At 37.9% G+C, this 20,006-nt stretch overlaps 1 protein-coding gene, 1 non-coding gene and 1 pseudogene across 2 annotated transcripts; all 3 read right to left on the minus strand.

Moving 5' to 3' along the window:
* Positions 1–868: 868 nt before the first annotated feature.
* Positions 869–5,113, minus strand: LOC132642311 (annexin Gh1-like). The gene is made up of 5 exons (XM_060359546.1): positions 4,865–5,113; positions 3,796–3,941; positions 2,881–3,099; positions 1,797–2,009; positions 869–1,374 (listed from the first exon to the last, which is right to left on the minus strand). Exons 1-5 carry the CDS (start codon positions 4,938–4,940, stop codon positions 1,078–1,080), a joined length of 951 nt encoding a protein of 316 aa, XP_060215529.1. The 5' UTR covers positions 4,941–5,113; the 3' UTR covers positions 869–1,077.
* Positions 5,114–5,282: 169 nt separating this feature from the next.
* Positions 5,283–5,355, minus strand: TRNAR-ACG (transfer RNA arginine (anticodon ACG)). Its single transcript has one exon. It is a non-coding gene; the product is annotated as a tRNA-Arg (tRNA).
* A 1,805-nt stretch (positions 5,356–7,160) lies between these two features.
* LOC132639214 (asparagine synthetase [glutamine-hydrolyzing] 3-like) lies at positions 7,161–15,430 on the minus strand (annotated as a pseudogene).
* Positions 15,431–20,006: the final 4,576 nt, after the last annotated feature.

Here is a 20,006-nt window from a genome sequence, read left to right on the forward strand (position 1 = left end):
CAACTATTCTAGGTGCATCTGTACCATAGATTTGGTGCGGGCTGATCAGTTATCCTTCCATTGGGATTGTTTTTGGCTAATATTACTGGCCTGGAAATTTTTCTTAGGAAAGAGGTGGGACTTCGAAAGCAATTCATTCAAAAAAATGGTGAGTAGAATGATGTTCTTTTTCGCTTAGTAGGGCAAATGAGCAACAACCAGTTTGAGTTACTATTTTCTTGCAAATATCAAGCAATAAAGTAACTCGTAGCTTTAGTCCCAGAGAATAGACACGATTAAAATGACTACATTCGGAAGGTGCAGTAGCACACATATAATAAACCGAGAGAAGGTTGCTTGAGATGACTTGGACATGTCCTACATCGTTCTTCAAATGCACCAATTTGTCGGTGGGAAACTGCAGTGAGTGAGGAAGGTATTAAAAGGGGACAAAGATAGACCTAAAATATGGAACAAAGTAGTTTCAAAAGACATACTGTCTCTTTGAATTCATGAAGACCTCGTGAACCAATTTGTCGGTGTGAAACCGCAGTGAGTGAGGAAGGTATTAAAGGGGACAAAGATAGACCTAAAATATGGAACAAAGTAGTTTCAAAAGACATACTGTCTCTTTGAATTCATGGAGACCTCGTGAAAAATAGGCATAATGGACTCTCTTTGAATTCATGGAGACCTCGTGAAAAATAGGCATAATGGAAGAAAAAGATTTACACAGGTGATAACAATTAGTTGGGATTAAGTTTTAGTAAAAGTACGTCTACTTTAGGTCCATTTATTTCTAGCAGTTATTTTGTAACAATTATTATGTTTTTTTTTTAAAAAAAAATTAATTCTATTTTATAAAATACAGAACCATGATGAGCTTAAATGGAGCGACATAGATATAAATGAGGATTCATATAACTGACCCAAACTTACCTAGGATTGAGGCATTGTTATTGTTCCACAAGATTCATGGAAAGGTGAAAAAGACCGCATTGGATTATTAAGTCTATATAACACACACATCCTTGAAGTAAACTCAAAACTGCAGAATTTAGGAAACACTTCTCATATCCTACACCATACTTATGTCATTCAAAGATTTCCATGCCCAATTAAGGCCAGAAGCATTTTTTCATAATCTCCTGAAGTGTCATCAGAAATTGCACTGTCCAGAGTCACACTGTTCCTCTTGTAGTACTTCTCTTTAATGAGTTCCATATCGACTTCAGCTCGAGTTGCAACAACTCTAGTAAGCGAATCTTCGTCTGTCCCCCACCCCTTCATAGCCAATCGAAGAACTTTCTCGAAGTACTTCTCGGGTTCTGTCAAACACTTTATTGCTGATCTGAGTAAGGTCAAGTATTGATCCTTAGGATTGGCTCTCAAATCCTGCATATTACCAATGACTAATCAAATAAAATTCATAACAATGATATTCAAGTACTCAAAAACTTGTAGTTGCGGAGGGGTATTTCTTCAAATGAAGACATGAATCTTGTCCGAGGTGGATCCAAGATTTGAACTCTATGAGTTTAGGATACAACTGCAACCAGTGACCATTTGAGTTACTGGATTCAAAATTTAATATTTGTCATATTTAGTAGATCTCTTAACACATATATAGGACCTGAGCCAAAGCTACTAGGTTCGGTTGAACCATAGCTTATTTTGTACATCCGCCCCAGAACCTTGTGTAGAACTTCAAACAAGGAATTGCAAATTGACCCCTTTTGGACAATGGTTGTAAAAGTTACAAGACTTAAGTAAAGAAATTTCAACATGAGTTTCTTGACTGGTGTTACGGATTCTACCTTGTTGATGGCATTGCCAAATTTATCATTGTACTGATTAAATGTTGCATTGAGCTGTGTTTTACTGCGAATCGAAAGAATTCTGATGAGCTCCTCATCACTATAAGCCTTGTCAGAGATCTTCTCATGTAGAGCCTTTGCTTCATCACTTGCCAATTCCATGTTCACCTCTTCTCCCTCATATCTTAATGCAGTTACTAGAGAAACCAAAAGCTGTTTGGGGATTAATTAGTTTACAGAAGAACCAGCTCAACAATTTGTATAAGGTAAACTACATAAGTTTCTCTGAGTTTTGAGAAACAAGAAAACATCATTTATATCAAAAAGAGAAATCAAAATGATACTTGTAACTCTTTATATTGTTATCTCATACTCAGTGTTATCAAAGGTGAAAAGCGCAAAAAACTTTAAGGTCCGGTGGGGCTTTAAGCGCAAATAAAAGGGCAGGCTTTAATGAAGAAAGGCGCAAATGGAGAAAAAAATACAGATATGTGCAGTCCAAGATTAATAATTATAAGCATGAATAACAAATATATGAACAAAGAGATTGAAAAAAGATTACGATATAGTGAAATATCAATTGTTTAGTATCGCCTCTTCAACATTATGCTCATCAACAAGGAAAAATACGCCTTAGAGCCTTGATGACGACACTAAAGCACCCGTTAAGCGAGGTGAAACACTCAACATGTTTTGCGCCTGACAACACCGCTCATACTTTTGAATTATAAAGGTGGCAATCAGGTGTAACAGATTATGTGGTAAAAAGTTTAAAATGATTTAAACAATTTGAGAGAGTAAACAAGTTTGATACAACAAAGAAGTTGGACTAACTAAATTATGAAACCAAAAATGACAAAGAAGCAAAATCATGATAACGCTAATTATGGCAGCTAAGGACGGACAAGAAGAAGGCAGGCAGCGGAAATGCAGAAGAGAAGAGCAAAGATTCCTGACTCAGAGCAAAGCATGTTATTGACTCAACGACACATATATTAAATGAAGGTAGCTTGCTTACTCTCAGACACTAGTTAGACATAAGTACCTTCATTTATGCCCTTATAATGAAAGCATATAAAAGTACCTTACGAAAATCCCCAGTCGAGTGATCAGCAACATCTTCCTCAAGTGATTTCTTGTAAAGAGCTTGGTAGGTCTGCCTCGCCTTAAAGAGGTCAACGGAAGACCTGGCACAAGCAATTTCCATGATAATGCAGCTGCTACCAGGCAGACGTTTGATAGCCTCGTTAGCCAAGCATGCATCGCGCTCAGCTGGACCCATAGTCCACAAATGCACTAGACGCTGTAACGCCATTTGGATTGCAATTATCAGCGGAGGCAGGATTGGAGACGAGGGTATTCATAAAATGCTAAAAGAATGTCATATCTAGAAGTCGAACTCATGATATAAAATATCTTTTTAACTCTCTTTGCCAATGCATTATAGAAATTTTTCTTGTGTTAATGAGATTCAACAACCAATATGTATACATAAAAAAGATGGTCACTCATGCACAACACTATTCTCTCTGTTTTAGTTTATGTGACACACTTTCCTTTTTAGTCCGTTCCAAAAAGAATGACACGCTTCTAAATTTGAAAACAATTAACTTTACACTTTTGATTTTACCCTTAATGAGAAGCTTTTATAACCACACAAATCTTATGGCATGTTTAAGGTCACAAGTTTTAAAAGTTTTATAGTTACACATATGAGATGACATGTTTCAGACCACAAGTTTCAAAAGTTTTCAATTTTTCTAGAACTTTGTTTGTATTCAAACTATTCACATAATTGGAATGGACGAAGTATAATTTTCTAGAGAAGGAGATCCAATTGACCACCCTCGTGCCAATGTGGCTCCGATACTCATGTTAAAGCGATATTTTGGCTTTGATTTTCTTGGGAATAAAAAACGTGTTTGTATCTTAGTGGTGTTGCATATTTAACAAAATTCCGACACTTACTTATCAGAAGGAGAAAGAAACTGAAACTAACCTGAAAGTCACCTGATATTTCTCCAGCCAAGTCCTCGAGAAGATCCTTTTGATAAGTTGCTTCATAAGTATCTCGGATTAACTTGCGCTGTGCTGCATTTCTATGACCCAAGATCCGAATAATACACGCTTCATCCGTTCCCAATCCTGCAAATGTTTGGTTAAGATAGCACACAAATTCAGAGGCAGATGTTGCATGGATTGAACGGGTTCAACAGAACTCAGCATTTTTACATGAAAAATAGAGATGTATACGTGAAAAATCACAAAAATTTCAACAGATACAAAATTCTGGAAATCATAATTTTAAACGCGCAACGGGTTCATTCGTATAGGATGACTACATACACATTGAATCAATGACAATCCTCAAATGGAAGTTTCAAACTATAATGCCATCTCCCTAGGGCAGCCCGGTGCACCAAGCTCCCGCTATGCGCGGGATCCGGGGAAGGGCCGGACCACAAGGGTCTATTGTACGCAGCCTTACCTTGCATTTCTGCAAGAGGCTGTTTCCACGGCTCGAACCCATCTCCCTATATACACAAAAATATTAAAATAAGAGTGACTAGTAATCTCATAACTTGTTCAACTAGAAAAGCAACTCTTCCTATGTGAGCTTTGTGATAATTAATTAGTCTCAAGTCCAGATAAATGAGGAATGCTAAGGGTCACAATAAAATAATCTAATTATGATGAGGAATCGTATTATTTTGAAGATGTTGATGAATAATATGATAATAAGACCTTTTCCTCTCAATTTAATCAATTATTTGCAAATTATCATCCACATTATATATTGGACTAACCATCATAATCGAGGGCGGAGCTAGAGTTCTAGTTACGAGTTCATCAGAACCAGTAATTTTGGCCAAAACTTTGTATTTATGTTAAGAAATCCACTCAATATGTCAAAACTATTTATACATAACCAAGTAACCTGGCCTTTTCAATGAACTCAGAACCCGTAAACTCAGAATTATGAATCCGCATGTGATCATAATGCAATTGTTATGAGTAAGATCTGAATTAATTAATTCATCAAGCTGGTAAAAGAGAAAGAAAGAGACCTACAAAAGCTTTCCTAAGTTGCTGAGAATCCTCAGCCGGAGAAGGAACCAATTCTGAAACTTTTAGACTTGCCATTCTCTCTTTGATATCACAATGTATAATACTATATGTTGAGAATATGTATTTAAATCTGTGATCTGTTTGTTAATATGTACAATATGAAACAGGACCTGTGATATTGAATCCGATATAAAAGGAAAGACTATTCGACAGTGTTCATTTATATTATCAAAACGTTACACTTAGCCTCAATCTAATGGTTATATGAATCCTTAATGTATACATTTTGCACATTTGTAAATATTTGGAGTTTTTATCCTATTTTGCTCACTAGGATACAACGCAAATAGATGAAATTTATTTCGAAAACTCTCCTAAAGAGTGGAAACAGAAAACAGAAAAAAAAACAAAAAGGTGCGACTCCGCTGGGGATCGAACCCAGAATCTCTGGTTTCGTAGACCAGCGCCTTATCCATTGGGCCACGGAGTCCTTATTGTTATGGCAGATACCGCTAGTTATTTACTCTCCGTTTTGATTTGTTTGTCTTACTTTCCGTTATTTAAGAGAAGAATGTCTTTTTCCCTTTTTGACAACTCTTTAATTTCAACTTTCCCCGTGACATATTTAAGATTACAAGATTAAAGGAACCTTTTGTTACATTCTACATATCTTTAGTTTAAGACCACAAAGATTCAAAAGTCTTATTTACTTTCTTAAACTCTGTGTCAAGTCAAAACTCGACAAACAATTTGAAATGGAGTACTTGTTAACGTTGGAGTGGGTGTGTTTGGTAAGGAGGAAAAAGTTTTCCAAATATGTTTTTCAATTTCTCATATTTGGTTGGTCAAAATTTTTTCTCTAGGAAAATAAGTTCCTTAAAAATTAGGAAAATAACTTTTCAGATGGATATAGAAAAACAACTTTCATTAGTCTACTGGCTCGACTAACATGGATTCATGTTGGATGGGCTCAGTAAGGAGAGTAAAGCACTTCCTTCCAAGAAATTCTCCTTTCTCGGGACTCAAATTCAAAACGTTGCTCAAAGGAAAATAAAACAAAAACTAATAACGTAAATTTGCATTTCAAGCAAACCTCCCTTAATAAGTTAGAAATGGTATACTAAAACTTTTGCATGGGTTCTTCGTCTCTTCTTCGATCACGAAGAAAAGGAAATAACGTCATATACTTTCTCTCTTTTGATTTTTATGTTTCATTTCCTTTGGTTAAGGATGGAGGGATTCCAACTATCTGTATCTATTGGTGATTTAACACTTGTTGATAATTACTAACAATGGATCCCCATACGCATATATTATGGAATTTGTTTTTCTTTATGTAGGTTGTAACTTCAAATCTTTAACATGCATTGACGAGCTTAATAAGGATAGTTACATCTATAACTACACATATTAAAGGGGAAGCCTTGATAGATAACCTAGAGAAGATAACGTATGAGGTCAAGTTTGAACAGACACCAAAGGTGGTTCCATCTCCAAGGTAGTCACTGGCATTAGCTTTGGTTAAATCTTTTGTGTAACTTGCATGTTGGTTGGAAATATATAGAGTAATTTATGATGTTTCGAGTAAGATATGGTCCTTTCTAACGTTTGCATCAGATGGGGTTTCATGGTCCATGAACTCAATAATGATAATATGATCTATTCTGCATTACCCTTTTTACAACTTTTTTTGGCTTTCTTTTACTCTTCTAGATCTGCTAGCCTCTGTGCGTATACTATTATTTGGTTATCTAAGGGAAATTTCAAGAAAATTTGAATTCTCAAGCGGCAGTGTTAGATTCTTCTTGTCAAACCAAAGCAACAAGGCCTAGATATAGGCAAGTAGTACAATTTTTGGGGTTTTAATGTATAAAAAATGACGCAGGAAAATGTTTCTTAATTCTACCACTGCAAAACTAATGAAGGCTTTCGTCCAAGCATTCTCTTCATTCCTCATGCAAATATCAACTGCTATTAGTATTCTCAATGCACATATTCAGGTTCTAATGTATAACAGAAATTACACAGGAAAATGTTTCCTAATTCTGCAACAGATAAACTAATGCAAGCCTTCGTCCAAGTATTCGCTTCATTCCTCATACGAATATCAACTGCTATTAGGTTATCAATAAGCAGTTTGAACTTCGAAACAAAGCAACAGTTCTTGTGTTCAAATAAACCCAACTCAGTCGGAGACAAAAAGAGAACAGCAGCACCCGGATGAAATGCATAAGACATAACCAAGGTATTTGAACCCAAGACAGAATTGACTATATGGACAGATTTATTTTCGGATAAGGTTCAATACAACCGACCCAAACTAGTTTGAGATTTAGGCACAGCTAATATATGAAGTACAATTTTTGCAGTCGATAAACCACATTAGGAAACTGTTACACTGGGATGAACCTGAATATGTGCATTACCAAATACAATCAAACAGCTACTGCAGCCTTCTCTACTTCCAGCTTCTGAGAGGTTTCTTTCGCAGCAGCATTTTCTTTACCCTCTGATGCTTCCTTGTAAGCATCGGCATGAATACCAAGTGCAGCTCGACCAGATGGATCAAGATTCTTGGACCATGCTGCATTCCATTCTACTGCTTTCACAGTCCTACATGCCACACTTGGACCTCCTGGAACGGTTAACCTTGCAGCATTCTGCTCAAATAACAGTCAACGATACATGAGTTCTGGAACGAGATTAAAAAGTATAGAAACAACCAGTGAGTAAAATCCACCTTTGGGAAATATCGCTCAAAAATAATTCTATAATAGTAAGCTTCCTTTGCCGTTGGTGTTTCCTCCGGATAAACATAATTTGCATTTGCTAACATTGAATCAGAAACCTGGAACAAATGTATGAGAATAAGTCAATAGACACAGTGGGACAGCAAAGGCACTGAAGAAGAATGCGAATGGGGCGGGGGAGGGGGTGGTAGAACAGAACAACAAAAATCTCACCAGATTGTTTATGTAATCCTTCAAGCCATCAATCCAACTGTACCCGACTCCATCACTGAACTGCTCCTTCTGCCTATACAGGATGTGCTGGAAAGAAAAAAAGACGAGAGATGATTCCACTCAACAAATGATAACTTTTGAGAAATGAATTGTTTTATTGATATTTAACAGGCATACATGTTTTAGGATGTTTGCATATATGCCAATGCTTGCACATCTTATATGTCAGTTCTGTGCCTATACGCAAGTCACCTGGTTCATGCAAGATACATAATTCAACAAATTCGACCAAGGACTTATTGAAGAGAAGAAACAGACCTTCGGCAGATAAGGATTCTGCTCATCATCAGAATGCGTAGAACCCACTTCCCAATTCTTCCAATATCAGGCCTGACCTGTAATTTTTTGACAGAACTCCTTCAGCAAATTATACTGAGATCTTCTACAAATGCTTCATTTTGACTCATAACAGCTGACTGATATTCTAATTTTGAGGCCACGTCAGAAATAATGTTAATTTTCCTTAAACTACATTATGATGACGATATGGATGTGAATCCATCTTGAGCACATGTAAATTAACCATTGTAGTATCAGAGTGACTAGTGATTTGACTGTCGGGAACTTGTCAAAGACCTAAACGATTTTCTATTGCTTTACTTGCCAGACCTTCTCTAGCATGGATGAAAACAACATTAGACTCAGCAACTAGCTAGAGGAACCTCAAAAGAGCCACAAATAAATAAAATTGTGATAGTCACAATTCAAAGGCCCTTTCTATATATTCACAGGCTACAAAAAAAAAAAAAAAATAATAATAATAAAAAAATAATAATAATAATAATTAGTTCCTTTACCTAATTTACTCTGACATGGAGAAAACGTTTCAGACAAGAAAGAGATGCATTCTTCTGGAAGGGGTCACGGTAGATTACCATTTTCCACTCTGGGTCAATGCTCATGGCAACATTGATAAATTCTTCATCTAAAAACGGTACAGGAGCCTCAACACCCCATGATGAAGCAGCTTTATTGGCTCTCAAGCAATCATAAAGATGAAGAGCTTTAATCTGGATTTTACATCAAAACAACAATTAGAGTTACAAAAACATAAGTTAAAAGTAGAATTTAGTTACTTCCACTATGTCCTTTCCATAAAGAACAAAAATAAAATCACCTTTCTACAAGTTTCCTGGTGCAACTCCTCTTGGTTGGGTGCCTTTGTGGAATGATAAATAATGTAAATATGTAGTCATAGAATATTTTGTAAATTTTCTAATTTAAGTTAGTATATTTTGTATCCTATTAGGACATTGTAACTATGGTATATTTACCAATTTCATCAATGAGAATAATCACGGAATTAATCTCTTTCATAGTATCAGATACTAGGGTTTCTTTTCCTCCTCTTCCGCTGCCCTAATTTTTCCGTCGTCCTCTTCCTTCTTCTTTTTTTCCGTCCACCTTCTTGCTCTCCATCAATGGCAGACACCAAGTTCCATCCTGCTATGGCTGCCTCCAACATCAAGAATCACATTCCTATCGTTCTTGAGATGGAAACGGATCATTATTCGGCTTGGGTCGAATTATTCAAGCTTCATGCCCGGTCTCACCGTAACCTTTCCCACATTCTCCCGACCGGAAAGGAGAAGGTTCCTTCCACCGACGAAGACAAGGAGTTGTGGTCCACCTTGGATGCCATGGTACTTCAATGGGTGTATGCAACTATCTCCACTGACTTATTGCATACGATCATCGAAGAAGATCTATCAGCAAAGGAGGCCTGGGATCGCCTCCGTAATCTTTTTCAAGACAACAAAAACTCCCGTGCCGTTGCATTGGAACATGATTTCTCTCATGTCAAGTTGCGGGATTTTCCGAACGCTTCGGCGTATTGTCAACGACTCAAGACCTTGGCCGATCAACTCAAAAGCGTGGGGGCTCCGGTGACCGACAACCGCCTCGTTCTTCAAATGGTGGCTGGCCTCACCAAGGCGTACAAGAATGTGGGCACCTACATCCGGCAAAGTAAGCCTCTTCCATCATTCTCTGAATCTCGGTCAAGTCTGTGCCTTGAGGAAAAGGCGTTGGCTGAAATGCATGATGACTCGCCCACGGCTATGGTGGCTAATTCCCAACGTGAGTTTGATGACTCCACTACTATGGAAAATTCAGGTCGTGCTCACCATCATCGGGGCAAAAATAACCACAAAAATCGTGACTCTAGCGGCGGGAAAAATAACGGCGGTGGCTGTGGTTCTGGCGGCGGCAGTTCCAACCGTCGCCATGGTGGTCGTGCCTCAGGCGACCGGCAGCAGTCCCCCATGCAGCAGCAGTGGCAGCAGTCCTCTTCACCGTGGCCATGGGGGTGGATGCCGCAATGGGCTCCCCCTTGCCCGTATCCCACCCAGCAGTGGGCTCGGCCACAGCAGCAGTGGCAGCCGCAGCCACCTTCTTCTGGTGGCAGGTCGATGGCCCAACCTGGAATTTTGGGCTCGCGGCCACAGCAGCAGGCGTATGCAGCAGCAGGCCCAACGACGCAGTGGACTCCGACTGATATTGAGTCGGCCATGCACACGATGACGTTGAGCCAACCCGATCCAAATTGGTATATGGATACCGGCGCCACATCCCATATGACATCCACAAAAGGTACTCTCTCGTCTTATTTTAATTTGAGCAATCATAATACTGGCATTGTTGTTGGTGATGGTAAGTCAATTCCAATTCAAGGTTGTGGTCGTGCTAAATTGCCTCCCCTGAACCCTCCATTATTATTATTAAATAATGTCCTTCTTGCTCCAAAACTCATAAAGAATTTAATATCGGTTCGTAAGTTTACTACTGATAACTATGTAAGTGTTGAATTTGATCCTTATGGGTTTTCTGTGAAGGATTTCCGAACGGGGATGGCTCTCATGAGATGTAATAGTAGGGGTGCTCTTTATCCATTGTCCACCTTCAAACACCCCATCCATTCACCATCAACTTTTGCTGCCTTGTCTTCTACACGTTGGCATGATCGTTTGGCCCACCCGGGAGCTTCTATTTTGGATTTTCTTAGGCACAATAAAAGCATTGAATGTAATAGTTCTAGTTCATCTAGTATTTGTCATTCTTGCGTTCTTGGTAAACATGTTAAGTTGCCTTTTGCTAGTTCTATTTCCGAGACTTTATTTCCGTTTGACATTATTCATAGTGATTTGTGGACTTCTCCTATTTTAAGTTCTATGGGGCATCGTTATTATGTTTTGTTCTTGGATGATTTTACTAATTTTTTGTGGACTTTCCCTTTGGCTAGAAAATCTGATGTTTACTCAAAATTCATAGATTTTAAGTCTCATATCCTTACTCAATTTGAACGTCCTATCAAAAATGTCCAATGCGATAATGGGAAGGAATATGATAATGGTCAATTCGGAAAATTTTGTACATCCAATGGGATGTCTTTCCGTCTTTCCTGTCCTCATACATCCTCTCAAAATGGGAAAGCCGAAAGAAAAATCCGTTCAATAAATAATGTCATCCGAACTCTTCTTGCTCATGCCTCCATTCCTCCATTTTTTTGGCATCATGCATTGCAAATGGCGACTTATCTCCTTAATATTTTACCAAGCAAGTTGTTGGGTCACAAATCCCCTTTAGAAGTCCTTTATCAACGGAAACCATCTTATTCTCATCTCCGGGTCTTTGGGTGTTTATGTTATCCCCTTTTTCCGTCTACTACTATTCACAAGTTGCAACCTCGGTCAACTCCATGTGTCTTTTTGGGATATCCACCAAGCCATCGTGGCTACAAATGTTTTGATTTATCCTCCAATAAAATCATTATTTGTCGTCACGTGTTATTTGATGAGACTCAATTTCCGTTTTCTAAAATCCACACTTCCACTCCCACCACGTATGACTTCCTTGATGATGATTTTTCCCCTTATGTGATCCGTCATCTCGCCACCAGCCCCTCTCCACCGCAGCCGTGTCCCTCTCCCCCGCTGCCTAGTGGTTTTCCGCCTGGTCTGGGCCAGCTGCCCACGCCACCTTCGGCTGGGCAGCAACGTTTCCCTTCCTCTACGCTGGACCAGCCCGCACCTACGCCCAGCCAGCTTGCCAACAGCCCACAAAACTCTACCACTCCTCCTCCTATCCAGCAGCCCCCTACCCAAACGCGCATGGTCACTCGTAGTCAGCGCGGGATCTTTAAGCCCAAGCACCCATTTAATCTACATACGGCAGTTACCAGGTCTCCCATACCTCGTAATCCGTTGGATGCGCTACGTGACCCGAATTGGAAATTGGCCATGAATGATGAATATGATGCTCTTATTAAAAATAAGACGTGGGAGTTGGTACCCCGTCCACCTAATGTGAATGTTATTCGGTCTATGTGGATTTTTACTCATAAAGAAAAGTCTAATGGTGCTTTTGAGAGGCATAAAGCCCGTCTTGTAGGTGATGGAAAAACACAGCAGGTTGGCATTGATTGTGGTGAGACTTTCAGTCCGGTCGTAAAGCCAGCTACGATTCGCACTGTCTTGAGTCTAGCTCTCTCTAAGCATTGGCCCATTCATCAGTTGGATGTCAAAAATGCATTTCTTCATGGCGAGCTCAAGGAGACAGTATATATGCATCAGCCAATGGGTTTTTGAGACCCATCTCATCCCGATTATGTGTGCTTGTTGCGCAAGTCCTTATATGGGCTTAAACAAGCACCGAGAGCTTGGTATAAAAGATTTGCTGACTTTGTTTATTCCATTAGTTTTGTTAATAGCAGGTCCGACAACTCATTGTTCATCTACAGCAAAGGGCACGACTTAGCTTACATTTTACTATATGTGGGTCATAATATTCTTACTGCTTCTTCTGATACTCTCCGCTGTTCGATTATGGCCCTTCTTGGCTCAGAATTTGCAATGAAGGACCTAGGTCCTTTGAATTATTTTCTTGGCATTGCGGTGACCCGTCACAAGGGTGGTATGTTTCTTTCACAAAGAAGTTATGCTACGGAGATTATTGAGCGTGCAGGAATGTCATCGTGTAAGCCTTCTTCCACTCCGGTTGACACTAAGCCGAAGGTCAGTGCCGCTTCTGGCGATCTTTGTGAAGATCCCACTCATTTCCGGAGTCTTGCAGGTGCTCTTCAGTATCTAACCTTCACCAGAACGGATATTTCTTATGCCGTGCAGCAGATTTGTCTTCATATGCATGCTCCTCGAGATACGCATATGCTTGCTCTTAAACGGATTATTCGGTATATTCAGGGTACTCTTGATCATGGTTTGCATCTCTATCCATATTCAGTTACTGATTTGGTTTCGTATACTGATGTTGATTGGGGGGGATGTCCCGACACGCGACGTTCAACGTCGGGTTATTGCGTGTTTTTGGGAGACAATTTGATATCTTGGTCATCCAAACGCCAACCTACTCTTTCCCGCTCCAGTGCGGAAGCAGAATATAGGGGGGTTGCTAATGTTGTCTCTGAATCATGCTGGATACGTAACCTGCTCTTGGAGCTACATTGTCCGGTCCCTAAGGCTACTTTGGTTTATTGTGATAATGTCAGTGCCATTTACTTGTCTGGGAATCCAGTCCAACATCAGCGCACCAAGCACATTGAGATGGATATCCATTTTGTTCGTGAGAAGGTGGCGCGCGGCCACGTACGTGTCCTTCATGTTCCGTCCCGCTATCAGCTCGCCGATATTTTCACTAAAGGACTGCCGCAGGTCTTATTTGAGGATTTTCAGGACAGTCTCAGCGTTCGTAAACCTCCCGTTTCGACTGCGGGGGTGTGATAAATAATGTAAATATGTAGTCATAGAATATTTTGTAAATCTTCTAATTTAGGTTAGTATATTTTGTATCCTATTAGGACATTGTAACTATGGTATATTTACCAATTTCATCAATGAAAATAATCACGGAATTAATCTCTTTCAATCTAAATAACCACCAAAAATCTCATCAGAACCTTCACCACATAGAACCCTATTCACTGCCAAGGCTTTTATTTTCCGAGACATCAGAAACATAGGTGTACTGGCTCTTGTAGTGGTCACATCATATGTTTCAATGTGATATATCACTTCCTCCAATGCATCTATTCCTTCCTGGCAGTAGAAACAAAAGAAAACAATGTCAAAATAGTGATAGTTATGCACCTGAGGAATATTTAAAACGTTATAGGAAAGTAAACCTGAACTGTGATGTGGAGCTCATGATGACGAGTTCCAATATAGTCAGCTACCTCTCTGGCAGCTTTCAAATCAGGAGAACCCTGACGAAAAAGTAAACACTCACGTCAGATCTCCATTAGATGCCTGAAATTCCTCTAAACAAATTTCTGAATCAAAATAAAGTTCATTTATCTGCTTTCAAGCTTATATATTATATTTCTCTAGGAAACTAATGACAATACCACTGCAAAGCCAAAATGGATAGTCTGACACACGCTGTGTCTGCACTAAGGTCTGTTCAAACTGATATCAATAGCAAATGGCGAACAAGATCAACATTGGTACTCCACGCTAAGCTAATATAAGTACTAATAACTTTAGGTTAAGCTGAATGTGTAAACGCTATCTAAATTGTGTCTGCTTTTTCTCAATTGTGTTTAGGGCAATGACTGAAAAATCTTTAAAAGTCCTTCCTTAAAGTCACAGTGACATTAAGAAAGAGTTTCTGTCATTTTTAGGTTGACAAGGAGTAGACGTGCCCGAGCCCCCCTAGTCGAGGGACTAAGAACTAATGGATTCACATTTTGGTGGAAATTTTCCAAAATCCCAAGCAGAAAGCACGTGCATCTATTGCGTCCACTTTAAAGAAAAGGAATAATTTGCTAATGGGCTAATGTCGAGGGGTGAAGAATATAAAGAATGGAAGTTCAGAAACGTGAGACCATATAGCCTAGACGCAAAATTGTAAAAAGTTGCTTTGAAAGATGTCTATATCCCATGTGAATAAAAGATAACACCTCATACATTGAGGACAGCAAAAAACATTCATAGCTTTGATTTGATTCAAATAATGCGACCAAAACAAAATATTTCATCATATAATTGAATCAATAAATGTAAAAGATTTCTAGCATAAAAGAATTTATTGCAACTGTCTATTCTCAGACCAGTTGACTCCATTGTGAGTAAAGTCCTGGATTAACCCAATTCATAGTAGTACCAAAAGGAAGCTCTTAGTTGAAAAAGATGAATCCCTTTCTCGGTATTTCAAAATGGTAAATTGCTTTCCTGAAAAAAAATGAGGTGTCTTTTTAGACAAAAATTCTTCTTTTGAGTACATTTTGAAAAACTTCAAAAAATTAAAAGACAATGGAATTATGGTCCAATGTAGTATCACAAGTGACTTCCAGAACATAACAAGTTTGTATAAGGAACACCTTTACTACCTTCAGGCCTATGCAAAAGGTGTGCAACTGGGATCCCCACTGTTGGGCAGCAGCAATTTGTTTTCTTATCCAAATGCCACCTAGTCGCTAACTTTGATAGTACTTAATAGAGAAAGGAAATTTCTGATCAATTCTATTTCCAAATTTAACACAATTCATTTGAAGGAACCTTCATATGACACTTTTAAGACACCTTCCATTAACTTTCATATTCCTAATAATTTTGTTTTCCTTCACTAATTCCACTCATAGTCCATATCTTAGTTTCTAAGTTGTCAAAATGCAACTAGTTCCAGTGAGATTTTGCCTTGTATTATTTGTTTGACAACTTCAAAAAGTTAAAAGACAATGGAATTATAGTCCAATGTAGTATCACAAGTGACTTCCAGAACATAACAAATTTGTATAAGGAACACCTTTACTACCTTCAGGCCTATGCAAAAGGTGTGCAACTAGGATCCCCACTGTTGGGCAGCATCACTCGTCCAGACATAAGTTTCTGTGAATAAATTGTCTCAATTGATGCACTTCCCTTCTGAAGCACATTCGGAAAGCACTCAAACGAGTACTCAGGTATCTCCAAGGAACAATTCAGTTTGGTCTTCGCATACAAATTGATAATGATTTCAAGCTATATATGTACTCTGATGGTTGGCCATGGATGGTTTCAGACGAGGTAGGGGTAGACCGAAGAAGTATTGGAGAGAGGTAATTAGACACGACATGGCGCAACTACAGCTTACCGAGGACATGACCTTAGATAGGAGGGTTTGGAGGACCCAAATTAGGGTAGAAGGCTAGTAGATAGTCTCGTTTTCCGTTCTTATTAGTAGTCGCATTATCGCAATATAATTTCTTCTGCTCAGATTTCTGCTATTATCTGTTATTTCCTGTGCTTTGATTATCCTGTGTTATCTGTGTCGCTTGCATTATTTCATTTCATATCGCTTTGATTCTCTTAACCTTATCTGACTTCTTTTTATGCTTTTATTGAGCCGAGGGTCTTTCGGAAACAGTCGTCCTACCTTGGTAGGAGTAAGGTCTGCGTACACTCTACCCTCCCCACACCCCACGATGTGGGATTTCATTGGGTTGTTGTTGTTGTTGTTGTTGTATATGTACTCTGATGCGGATTAGGCTGGAGATGTGAGTGATCGAGCCTCCACTACTGGTTAAATATTGTTTTTTGGCCAAAGTCCTGTGAGCTGGTCATCTAGGAAACAAAAGACAATTGCTCGCTCATCAAGCGAAGAAGAGTATCGAGCGGTTGCAATTGCACTTGCTGAAACAAATTGGGTGACAAATGACAAATCTGCTAAAAGAACTACATGTTCCACTTGCACTAGCACCAACCATTTACTATGACAATGTTGGTGCAACTTATCTATGCGAAAATCCAGTATTCCATAGCTGCATGAACCACGTTGTTGTGGACTTTCACTTTGGTCGCAAGCAAATCCAGCAGAACCAAGTTCACATTGTTCATATTGATATTGTAGATCAACTCGCCGACGCTCTCACCAAATCTCTTCCAAGGATGGCCTTTGACAGGCATTTATTCAAGCTATGCGTTGTTACACACTGCCTACCTTGAGGGGAGCGTACTAAGCGCAAGTTTACCTTATTACTGATTACTATGCTTAGATTTTACTGTTTAATGCTTAGGTTGTTACTGGTTGACCACCTCAGTCGCTAGTTGTTAGGATTTAGTTGTTCCTTTATTCTTTCAATAAATCTCCTTATTCAAGGAGTTTGTTTAGCAAAGTAGTTTAGTTCTCCTCCTCTAGAGGAGTTAGTTTAGGGAAGTGGCTGTTCATTTTGCATTAAAAGCTGCAGTGATCCAATAAAGAGCATTCAGTTTTGTGCCTTTACACTTGTTCTTATATCGTGGGAAAGTGAAAAGTTAGGAAAAACTTAAAAATGCAGACACCACTAATCATGCTATGTTACAAGTAGAATACATAGGAGTTATAGTTTGGGAAAGCAAATCAGAATTTGACGTATCATTTAGAGAAGAAATGAAAACGAAGCTTTAAAACTAGTTAGTCTATCTGTCAATCAAGCCAAGATAAAACACCATCGAAGGTTGGAGAATCACACTCAAAAGTATAACCAATTATGCATCGTTACAGAAAAGTAGGCCTAGAAATTATAATAAAGCATCACATCTAGCTTGCTGAAAAGGATGACAGTGAATAAAAGAACATAGAGAATAGAGATGCCTCATTTAGCATGTCACAAACTGCATTAGCACAAGATAAGTAAGCCCATACTAATCTGATCAACATTAATCCTTCACTTCAAGACAAACATCTATGCATCTCGCAAGGAGTTCTCCAAAGTCGAATCATCAATCCAAATATAAAAAAAAATATCCTATTTGTTCATCACTATAGAGACCAGTAGTAGACCTCTGTCAAAATTATTATAAAAGTGAAAGCCTATCCCTCCAAACCCCTTCTTTAATTCTCTGCTTTGATAAATTGCCCAATTTTATCCAGTTTTAACAAGCAAGCAGTAGATTTTCAAAAGGTAAACTCCCATCCAGCAAAGAATCCTAAGTCTACAGTCTGCCCCCTGCTGGTGGTTCATTCTCCCTCTGATCGAATGCACAAGTATAATACAGGATTTATTTCATTTTTGGCCCGACAACCAAAATTAGTTACGGGCGCTAGCCAAAATATACAAAACCTATACACTGATTATGTATATTTATGTATATTGTGTGTATACAGTACGAGTATTATATGTATATTTATACTTAATGTACAAAACATATACATTTATTGGCTATTATTCTTTTGAGCGGTCCAAAAATGTAATTATCCCATTGCAATATACCATCAAAGAGGAATTTACGCTTTCCTGTACTAACAGCTGTTTTCCTTTTTCCTTTCTGTAAATGAGGCTAAAAACTGCTAAAAGTTAAGTCCATTGGAAAAAACATAGGAAATTCTCCATTTAACAAAAAAAGAAAAAAACTTCATTAGCAATTTATGATCTCAATTCATTTAACGGCTCATCAAGTTAATCCATTCTTTCCTCATGGACACCCCTGTAACTTCCATTTTCATACACGACTCAATGCAATTACAGTATCTAATCCACATTTCACTCTTCTCTTCAAAAACATCGAATAACAGAACAAATATATAAGAACAAATAAAACCAATTCAATAAACAGAAAAAAAACAAAAAAAACAAATATATGTCATTTTTATTTCAAAAAGGAAAAAAAGGGAAAATTACAGTCAAATACCATTCCGCTATCTTGTTTACAAAATATGTGCACACCGTATAAGTAGTGTATAGTTTATACTAGATATACATACATCTATATAATTACATATACTGTACATACCTATACATATGTATACATACTTACACATATAATATACATACCTAAACATATAATATACATACTTATACACTACCTATACAATTGAAGTGTATAGGGGCAGACGGGCACTATATACTCCAGCCATGTTTGGTAAACTAGATGGCAGAAGGGCCCGGGAAAAAAAAAAGAAAAAGAAAAAACTCAATCACTACCAACATTCATAAATATGAAAATAATAGCCTGAAACCACTTTGTTACTGGAGGGGATCCTATCCCACAGAGCATTGCCGCAACACTTCTTTTCAAAACCTAATTAAAGCATTTACACTCAAAAGAATATAATGTACAAAAATAAAAAGATGTAGTAATTAACCTTCTAGATAGTTCCACACATTATGTGACTCTCTGGAACGGCAAATGATAGTCATAACATCAACTCATCAAGGGTTTGTTATATACTTCAAAAAGTTAGATTGATCTATTAAATTTGAATATTTTTGTATTTAAGTACATTATAAGAGTACCGTTAAAGTAAGTTATCTTAAGCAAAGAATTTATAATTATTATCTCGTATTCTCTATCCCCCTAAATTAGCCTCTAATTAGATTCTACTTTATGCATTTGTACTAATTAAATTATCTAAGTGAAAACATATGTGATAAAAGAAAGATTATAAAAAAGTTATACCTGAAAGAGAAAATTTACTCCTATAAAAGAATTGCTAATTGGTCCACAGACAAATTTCAGCATTGCTTTTTCTATTATAGAAGATTACTACTCTTGACTTGTCAGCTACATCAGCCTAATTCTAACCAACAATGTGGTGGATGGATATAATTTTGTCACTCTTAATCAGATGTCTTGAGTTCAAGCCTTAGTTATGAAGGATATAGAAAAAAATTAGGGAGCACTTCTTCCTTGAATGAGGTCTCACACGGCGCGAATCCGGATTGAATGAGCCCCAATACAAATACCGTACACTGAAGAAAATTTAAAAATAAAATAAAATAAAACTTAATGCTATAACCCTACCTTTCTTCTAACACTTTGGGCCTCATATATCACTTTTTTCATTTTTCTTTTTTCTTTTAGTCTTTGTTGAAGCATGAACTTTACATTTTATTTTTCTTTTTCTTTTGTCTCTTTGCTCAACAGAGGATTGACATTCATTAGTACCATGCGAATACTAATCAAGAGAATAATATTTTAGTTTGAGAATTTTTTGTAATGAATTGTAGCTCACTTAAAAATCAAGAGTGCTTAAAAAGCTATTATCCTATTGATGATCTGATATAGAGGTATGTCATTAAAGTTGACTGAAAAAATATTAATGAAAGAAAATGTAGCTCTGATCGTAGAGTATGGTGTTGTTAGACGGTGAAATTGCATGCATTAAATAAGGTATTAACTGAAAATAATGTGATCTTAAATCTTAA

This window comes from Lycium barbarum, chromosome 5 (assembly GCF_019175385.1).
Source record: "Lycium barbarum isolate Lr01 chromosome 5, ASM1917538v2, whole genome shotgun sequence".
NCBI lineage: Eukaryota > Viridiplantae > Streptophyta > Magnoliopsida > Solanales > Solanaceae > Lycium > Lycium barbarum.

Bases quoted from the DNA above. Each gene is read 5' to 3' on its own strand.
- LOC132642311 (XM_060359546.1), bottom strand. From the start codon at position 4,940: ATGGCAAGTCTAAAAGTTTCAGAATTGGTTCCTTCTCCGGCTGAGGAT. The intron at 3,100-3,795 runs GTTAGTTTCAGT...ATGGCGTTACAG, and splicing joins AAATATCAGGTGACTTTCAG to CGTCTAGTGCATTTGTGGAC. The intron at 2,010-2,880 runs GTACTTTTATAT...ATCCCCAAACAG, and splicing joins CGACTGGGGATTTTCGTAAG to CTTTTGGTTTCTCTAGTAAC.